Raw genomic sequence first — 9,883 nt, forward strand, 5'->3', positions numbered from 1 at the left:
ACACACACTGTGAGGTGAATGTCCTATGCCTATAGCGGGATTCCCGCCCTATTTATATGCAAATCATGCGAGGGTTTCCCATCGCCGACATGCTGATGCTGGTACATGTCAGCTGTGCTTGTAAACAGCTATTCATATGCTTATGTACAGTGTGTTTTTTCCAAGATATGTTGCTGGTATTTTTAGCTCGTATATAAACACCGTACAAAAGAGACAATGCGTCATAGTTCACTAGGGAACGAATGCACGTCGGTATTATGTATGACCTGCTAATAGTCCGGAAAACCTCTGCACGTCGGTATTATGTATGTCCTGCTAAGGGGAGAACCATTTGATTTCTGGGGGGGGATGGAGGATCTGGGGAAAAAAATTTGTCGGCAGGTGAAGGACAGAAAAAAAAATTTGATCCAACAATGGCTTGAGAAAAAAAAATTGTTCCAACAGACAGGAGAGAAAAAAAAATTGTCGCCATGTGCTAAAATCACCAAAGTTTGGGACTGATTTAAAAAAAAACGCTGGAGGGCGGACGCCTACGGCGGCACTAATATTTTCAATATGTTAGAGTAAATCCTGATGTAAAAAGTCTGGCATATAAATAAACTTCAATACTACACAATGTTCAAAGTTTCATTGTGATGACAGTGTTTTAAATATGTTGCAATAAAGCATTGACACAGTCAGTATTAAAAGGGGAACCATTGGACTTGCTGTGATCTGTATCTACTGAAAATTTAAAACAAACGACACGATTCAATGACCTACTTTTAAAAGCAATATATTATTCTCAAAATATATGTCTTTCCTTGCGATGAAAATACAATAACAAATAATGAAATACAAACACAACTTTTGTAAAACATGACTTCTTTCCTGAGAAGTTGACAGTACTGATTTTATATAAAACACAGCTATAGTACTGACTTTCACAACTGTATGATCACTACACTTCTATACTAGTCACTATCAGCCTGGTTTAACCAGACGGCTGATCTGTTCAGTGGATGGAACAGATGAGCCGTCTGGTTTAACCAGGCTACTATTACTCTACTGGAGACTATGGCAGTGGCTTCATGGATGACAGTAGGCAGATCCCATATCTTTTTGGTTCGGTACATGCAGGTACCTGCTGAGCACCTGTAAGAAAGGAAAATTGAAAGAAAGGAAAATTGTTATTTTTATTAAAAATTGTCTGCAGTACTTTTGTGTTTGATTAAAAGGTTACTCACTTTGGAAAGTGACAAAAGCGTTAATATTGGTGATTTTTATATGCATTTTTATATTACTCCAACATAAACAAAGTCATCACTCAAAATAATCTGCTGATATGACTACCTTTGTCTCCCCTTTCTTGTCTGTTGAATAAAGTGACAATGTCAGTTGAGTGGATGTCCTTTGCCATCTCTCTTCGGCACTTTGCCTTGACATGTGGATTGGTATTGAGTGATGCTGATATCGCAGCTCTTTTCTTCTTCTTTCTTTTTTCGTTAGCAGCTCTCCTGCTATTGGCTGCTGCCTGCTGGCTAGCTCCGTACAGTTCTTTGTATTTCTCATGCACAGCTGATATGGTGGCCATTTTCTCATTTACCATTTGCACAACTGCCTTGACCTTGGCTTGTAGAGAGTGGTAGAAAACCATACTTTCTTGGTATGACGCAGATTTCTTGTTGAGTTTTTCCACGTCTGCTACACAGCTTGAGTACAGCTGGTCAAGTTTGTCAGTCTGGTTTTTTACTAGTTATTTGTTGTACATAAAATTTTAATAGCAGAACCATGAACACAACAAGTTATTAAAACATCCGGTTGTGAACCAATAACGTTTATGTATAGCATATTGTATTAAAAATTCGCGAGCGAGAAAAAAAAATTTGCTTTGCCACTGCATACAGAAAAAATAATTTGATGCAGGACTGACAATAGAAAAAAAAAATTGCTGTCACAGTCATGGGAAAAAAAAATTTGTTGCGCCACCCATTTTCTCCATCCCCCCCCCCAGAAATCAAATGGTTCACCCCTAATCCTCCGGAAAACCTCCGTAGAAGATGGGTGAGTCCTTCGGGATTTTTTAGTGGTACACAACTCTTATCTACTTCTATCCACGTCTGCTTTTAATCCACTGGTAAATACTTTGATAATGGCTGAGTCCGGGTGGTCCAGTCGTTCGCTAGCAGGGCGCACGACTCTTATGTTATATTTCCATGACAGGTTTGCACCGGATGTATTGGTGTTGTGACTTTCTCTTTTCCCAGCCACCACAGTGCTCGTCTTTACAACATCCAATGCAAGGTCGTCTAGGGCAATTGCCCCCACGGCCGGTAGTAAGGTATGAGCGAGAGCAGCAAGCGCATAATATGGCTGAATGATAGTATAATGTAATAATCGAGCTAATGTCCCAAATCACATATCACAGACCTACTGACCCTACGACCCTTGGAAAAGGAATCGTCCCAGAGGTGTTAATTTTATAAAAAATTAAACTCTGCCAAAATACGTTACCTTTGGGTTAACCAATTTGTCAAATATGATGCAAAAAAGTAGACCTGGACAACAAATGCTGTACTCAATCAAACTCCCCTGGAACAATTTATTTCATTTCTTGAGTATTTAAGTCCTTTCTCAAAGACGTATATGTTTTAAAGCCCAAGTGCTGCTAACTTTTGATGATAATTTCACCATTTTTATTTTGAATGTGAACCATAATTCCTTGTTCTTCTCCCCAAAGAATGTTGATATACACAGTATCCAGCTTGTCAACTCAGCCGCTATGCTTGTAAACTGAATTGTTATTGTTGAAAAGTGACTTCGGGTCCGGACTAGAATTCAAATGTAAACAATAACCATGCATTTTACACATATAGACGCTCAGTTGACAAGCTAAATAGTGGGTGTTTCAACATTCTTTGGGAGTAGAATAACAAGTTGCAATTGACTTATAAAATAAAATTATAAAAAAAAACATCAAAAGTTAGCAGCACTGGGGCTTTAACTTTCCATCATTACTGCACTTTCCACTGATAAATGTGAATTCAAGGATGTTGGGTAACCAAAAGCATAGCAGCACTAGTTGTCAAATATTGACTCCGGTGTTTCGGGCAGCGTCAACTTTTTTGCTATTATTGCACAGGATCGAACATAAATTCTATTAGATGAGCATGGAGCATTATAATTTTACATTGTGTAGGCTTGATTATTATAACTTTTGTCATCCATCGTTCAACTGCAATTTGTTGTTGGTCATCCACAACTTGATGTCAGCTAAGCTGTCTTCAATGTGAGTTACAGCATTGGAGGTGTCATTTCGTGTAAAATCCAAGTAAAACTGAATGTCATCGGCATATAACTAGATTGAAACGGCGCATTAATTGACCCAGAGGCGTTATGTATAATGAAAACAGTAGTGGCCCAAAAACAGATCCTTAGTGGTACACTTAAGTGTACTATCTTGTCATTTCACATTTTCCCATAGATGATAACTGATTGAAAGTGGTTTGAGAGATTTGAACAAAACCACTGCAAGGCGTTGTATTTAATGCTAAGATTAGCTAGTCTTTCTTTTAATAATAATAATAATAATAATAGTAATAATAATAAGTATGACTTGTATAGCGCCTGGTATCCACCATGATAAAGTCCTCACTGGCGCTAAACACTGAATGGAAATCACATATAAGCTTTCCTGAAAAATAATGTTTTAAGTCTGGATTTGAAAATGCCGATACTTGGAGCAGTACGGATAGTGATAGGTAGCTGGTTCCATAGGATTGCAGCGGCGTAACTGAAGGAGCGACCTCCATTGCATTTGAATCTAGTTCTTGGTATTTTAAGTGTGACGCCATGGCTTGAGCGCAGTGATCTAGTAGGATATTTCATATGAATGAGTTAAGCGAGATAATGGGGGCAAGTCCATGTAGCGATTTGTATACGAGAAGTAATATTTTGTACTGAATTTTACTGGAAGCCAATGGAGGTGAAGCTGGATAGGGTGATGTGATTTTGTGTCCTTGTCTGTGTGGTGAGTCTAGTAGCTGAGTTCTTTGCAGATGACAAATGTACGCTTGTGGCAGACCAAACAAAAATGCATTTGAATAGTCAAGTTGTGAGGAGATGGTGGAGTGGACAAGTTTTTTGCAAGCATCTTGTGATAAGTACTTCCGAATAAAGCTGATACGACGTTGATGCGTGTAGATATTCCTGCAAGTTCAAAGAATATGTCGCTTAAAATCGTGTGTTGAGTCAAAAGTCAAAACAATATTATTGTACCCAAAATATTATATTCTAGAAGAAAATTATGGTCGATGGTGTCAAATGCAGCTCATAAGTCGAGTAAACAAGTGTGATATGTTGACGTGAATCAAGTGACGTGAAGATATCATTGTGGACTCTCTGGAGTATTTCAGTACAGTAACTGTAGTACTTGGCAGCCTGGGAGAGTTCAAGTAGTGTGTTACTGGTAAGATACTCGTTAAGTTGATTTGAAACAACTTTTCTGTCACTCAAGATATGAATGTTAAATTAGAGACAGGTCTGCAGTTATTGAGTATTTCTGGATCCAGTGAAGACTTTTTTAGAAGTGGTGTCATAGCAGCTGATTTACATGAGTCGGGTACTATTCCATAACGACATGGTAAGTTGATAATATCGGTAATTGTGGGCAGAACTTGATTAAGAACTCCCTTTAGGAATTTAAAGTTGTTGGGATGGGGTCAAGTTGACAAGATGTAGATGGAGATCATGTGATTCAATATATTTAGGGACTGGACAAAAATTACAATGGGGAGGGCCGGTGTTTTGGGGGCTGGGTCATCATTTTTCACGCAAGGATTTTTGAAGGGTCATAAAATTTCACGCAGGCATTAGGGGGAGGGTAGCCTTTTTCGCGCAGTAACAAAAATAAAGAAAAACGTTCTCCTGCAATTTTTTTGAGTATGCAGCTGCATTTACAAACACCTCTGTAGAGGGGCCGATAGCACCCAAAAATGTTCTTGTATATTTTTAAATGTCCTCCCCAACAAACTCACAGTGCATTCAAATCACCCTCTGGCTTGCTATAGTTTTGAAATCACCCTCACTCAAAAGGATTGGACAGAATTTTTTGTATGTGTAAATGAAATTTGATTTTGAAATTTCACTGAAATCATTCATTATTACATGTGAGTTATAACAAAACTGTGAATATTTTTATCCAATGAAAAACTTGCTATACTTGGGCATATATAGACATGGGATATTTGAGATTATTATACTTGATTCAAATAGAGTTATAACAAGCGCATATTTGTACTAGAAATTCGATTTTCGAATTTCACCGAAAAAGTTCATCGACTATACATGGTAGTCTCAGCATGCGAAACTTACGCTAACCCTGTGGCCCAGGGGCCAGCTGTTTTTGTGCCGGGTCAATAACTTCTAAAAGAAGCTGGCCCGAGTGTCTTGCTACGAATTTTACCGAATAAAAATATAAATACAAAAATTAATCATTCAGACAATTTCCAAAGCTTACAATTCCCAACTTAAATACAAAACTTGATCTGCAAAAGTAAACTCATGCTTGCTTAAGGAAAACGCAACCTTGGTAAAACGCTTTTTTTTCTCATGAGAGTAGTGGCGCTATTCCGCATGTTGCATATGTTAGGTGTTTGTCAGGGTCCGAAATCTTGTTGCTGTTGGACAGATCAAGCAGTCCTTGTTACGAAGCGGGTATCGGTAACAAGATGTAGGATTGACTAATCAAGACCATAAAAGGGAAAGTGGTTCCACACCATATTGTTTATGATGATGCTGCAATTAGTAGTGTGTTTATGGTGCATGACGTGAGTTTTATCCAAAGGCGCGGTGTCGACTGTGTAGTGGACTGAGTTTATGCCTTTGTTTGTACTTATTCAGAAATGTTGATTTCGTCAAAACGCGGCAGATTTCTTCTTAATTTTTCATTGTATCGTGACATAGGTGTGGTTTTTGGCCCACGCGGTGAGCGTAGCCCACCTAAGTGGGCCTTTGTCATAGGGTTGCGTTTGTTAGTCTGTATGTGTGTCTGTAATATGTATGTGTGTCTGTCTATCTGTGTGTGTGTTATGGGTCATATTTCTCAAACTCATTCATCAAATGTCATGAAATTGGGTACACAGAATCTTTGGGATGGAAACTAGATCTGATAAAGTTTTGGTGGTTGTTGGTTCCATAGTTCAGCAGAAATTAATTTTTGAAGTAATGTTTCGACTTATTTTTGCTCATTTACATTGCAAGGGAGGAAGCACTGAATTATGAGGAGTGGGGCACACAGGATTTGGCTTAATAGTATTTACTGTGACTACGATGTTTAGCTCGTGTGTTCATTCGAACAAGCTATTGTGGTACTGATGTTTTTAATTCTCTATGTATGTCTGTATTAGCGTTAGTCTGTTTGTTTGTCTGTTTAAGAATTTTGACAATTTACTGTTTGTTTGTATATGCAATGAACTTTCTTTATTATTGATATACATCTGGATGGACTGACCAAAGTTGACAAAACTTGCTATATAAATTGAAAATACTCTGATATTACATAAGTGAAAGTCATTTAGCATTTTTACAAACCTAATAGGTAACTAGGCTTTTTAAGAGACTTTTCTAGTTTGGAATATATATCTGTATAGATGACCACAGCCGACAAAATGCCATGTATATTGACGATTCTATGATACGACACTAATATGTTCATGTAACAGTTTTAAATCTGCATGTTAGTAGTTTGCATATTAAATTCTTTTACCAATTAGGGACAAGAAGGAATGAAGGAAGAATATGACAAAAGTTTAAGAATTTTGCTATTTTGATGATATGATTACGTGCCGTGGTGAAAGACATTTAGCATTGTGATATTACCTATACATGCCGATTTGCACACATGACATTTGCACTACCTTAACTGGACGGACTGTTATGGTAGAAGTGAAAGAAATTAGTTAATAAAGGGAAAGCAACTCCACACATCGTTCATATATTTGTGTTGTGCGTTTAATGTATAGTAGTGTGTATTTTTTGTTTCACTGCCTTGTGTATAGAACCGATTAGGCACGGCAATTTCACATCTAATTTGAATTTCACGTATTTTCCGATCTTTCACATTTAGATATTAAATTTAAGCTATACACAATGGATATTGCTAGTGATGTTAAAAATAAGCATTTCAATCAAGTTAAAATCTAATGGCATAAGCTTGGAGAAAAGTATCAAATTACAGACAACGGCAACATATACAATAACACAGGAGCACTTTCATTTCATATCTAGTGTAAATACCATAAATACAATACTGTGAATGTATCAGGCAAAATTACCCACGGTCAAAACCTTCACAAAATTTAGGAATTTTTCTAATGTAAGTGTCTTATATTGCTCATAATAGCGTTTTCATGTCTATTTTGTGACAGCAAACCTAATTGAAAAGTAATTGCCTAAAAGTAAGAGGCCATGGATAATTAAAGCTTGTGCATGGTAACATAACTAATTGTGTTGCCCTCAACCCCTCCTAAACGAAAGTTTGGTAGGGTGAAAATCTAACCAAGTCTCATCCTCACTCTGCATCAGCATACCTACAATCAGTAATTACGTCGCTATGAAATCAAACATACACTCCCATCACCCTGGTATACCCCGTTTAAAATCAATCTCTGTTCAGCGAAAAGTTGACAATGACGCAACCAATAGAATGAAATGAATCGAAACAGTATTTCCAAAATGATTGGTACGTTATTTTAAACATGCACTGAACCACACATGTGTCAAAAGAATGGTGTAGCGCCATTGCATGCCACTCTGGCCTGGTACACGCAAAACAAAAGAGCGATATTTTGTAATGCATAAAAACGTGTTGCGAGATGTTGCGATAAAAAAAACATGAATTGCAATTTTTGCACGCGATAATCGAAATACAGCCAAACCCTCTCCCCCTTAAAGTGGAAGTTGCGTTTGCCGTGCGCTTGTTAGCTCACGTGTGTAAACACCTGGGCTATTGTCATAGCGATGTCTGTCTGTCTGTCCATGTGTGTGTGTGTGTGTTAGTGTGTGTGTGTGTGTGTGTGTGTGTCTGTCTGTCTGTCTGTCTGTTTACACGATAACTCAAAAACACCTGAAGGGATTCAGGTCAGATTTGGTACACAGGTACCATGTGCTACTTGCAAGAACTGATTAGATTTTGGTTAGTGTGACTTGCATATTAATGAAGTTATGCAATATCGTTTTTTTCCGTACAATGGTTTCCCTATGGACACGGTAATGACATTGTAGACATATATCAAGAAATACTGCACAAAATTTCATGAAACTTTTCACAGATGACAATCTAAGAACATTATGATGATACTGTGAGTGTCATGTCAATTATCTTCTCATTTGCATATTTAATGAACTTTTGTTATTAGTAAGATAACTCTGAAATTCCTGCACCAAACTTGATGATACTTGGAACAAATATTGATGTATTATATATCTAATTATACTTAGAAGCATTAGGCAGTGTCAAGTTAATAAATAGCTCATTTGCATATTCCATGAAGGTTTGTAATTAGTCATATAACTCCGATATAACTTCACCAAATGTGATGAAATCTGCTGCAGATACTGATCCGACTGATATCTAACTGTAGTGTAAAGCATTTAGTAGTGGTAAATTAATTAAAGGTTCATTTGCATATTTAATAAACTTTGTAATTAGGTATATAACTCTGAAATTACAGCACCCAAGTCAGTGAAATTGGGTACAGATATTGTTTTGATAAATATCTAATTGTACTGAGAAGCATTTGGCAGTGTCAAGTTAACAAATAGGTAATTTGCATATTTTATGAAGTTTAGTAATTAGTGATATTACTCCAAAATAACTGCACCAAATATGCTGAAATCTGCTGCAGATACTGATCCGACAGATATCTAAGTGTGGTGTAGAGCATTTAGTTGTGTGAAATTAATCAAGGGTTCATTTGCATATTTAATGAACTTTGTAATTAGTGATTTTACTCCAAAATTAAAGCATTAAATTTGATGAAACTTGCTACAGATGTTGATCTGATAAATATCCAATTGTACTGAGAAGCATTGAGGAGTGTCAAGTTAATAATTAGCTCATTTGCATATTCCATGAAGTCTTATAATTAGTCATATAACTCCGAAATAACTGCATCAAATGAGATGAACACTGCTGCACATACTGATACGACAGATATCTAACTGTGTTGTAAAGCATTTAGTAGTATAAAGTTAATTAAGGGTTCATTTGCATATTTAATAAACTTTTTAATTAGGTATATAACTCTGAAATTTCGGCACTAAAATTTGGTGAAACGTGCTACAGATATTGACTTGATAATTATTTAATTGTGCTATGAATCATTGAACAGTATCAAGTTAATGTAGGGTTTATTTGCATATTTAATGAACTTTTTAATAAGTGACATTACTCTTAAATTACAGCATTAAATTAAATAAAACGTGCTACAAATGTTGATCTGATGGATATTTAATTGTCCTGTAAAGCATTGAGCAGTGTCAAGTTAATTGACAGCTCATTCGCATATTAAATAAAGTTTTGTAATAAGTGATTAAACTCTGAGAGTACTGTGCGAAGTTTGAAAAAAACCTGCTACATATAGTGATAATATATATCTCATTGTTCTGTGAAGCGTACTACTATTAATGAACCTGTTGTAAAACACGTGAGCATATTCAGTTCATAATGGGTTTTATATATATATCCCTTTTTGTCTCCACAGATTTCTGAACGGCTGATCATAATTAAGAACCAATTATATCTTGCGGCATTCACCTCCAGGGAGCATAAATACAACAGTGAAAGATGCCTTTTAACACAAAGCAACTGGAAAATTTGACACACAGGCATAGAATTGACAAA

At 36.5% G+C, this 9,883-nt stretch overlaps 1 protein-coding gene across 1 annotated transcript; it reads right to left on the reverse strand.

Moving 5' to 3' along the window:
• Positions 1-1,013: 1,013 nt before the first annotated feature.
• On the reverse strand, positions 1,014-1,807 carry LOC139152322 (uncharacterized). Its single transcript, XM_070725464.1, has 2 exons — positions 1,333-1,807; positions 1,014-1,134 (listed from the first exon to the last, which is right to left on the reverse strand). The coding sequence occupies exons 1-2, from the start codon at positions 1,634-1,636 to the stop codon at positions 1,055-1,057; spliced, it is 384 nt and encodes a 127-aa protein (XP_070581565.1). The 5' UTR covers positions 1,637-1,807; the 3' UTR covers positions 1,014-1,054.
• Between the last annotated feature and the right edge of the window lie 8,076 nt (positions 1,808-9,883).

Source organism: Ptychodera flava, chromosome 15, assembly GCF_041260155.1.
Source record: "Ptychodera flava strain L36383 chromosome 15, AS_Pfla_20210202, whole genome shotgun sequence".
Classification (NCBI taxonomy): domain Eukaryota; kingdom Metazoa; phylum Hemichordata; class Enteropneusta; family Ptychoderidae; genus Ptychodera; species Ptychodera flava.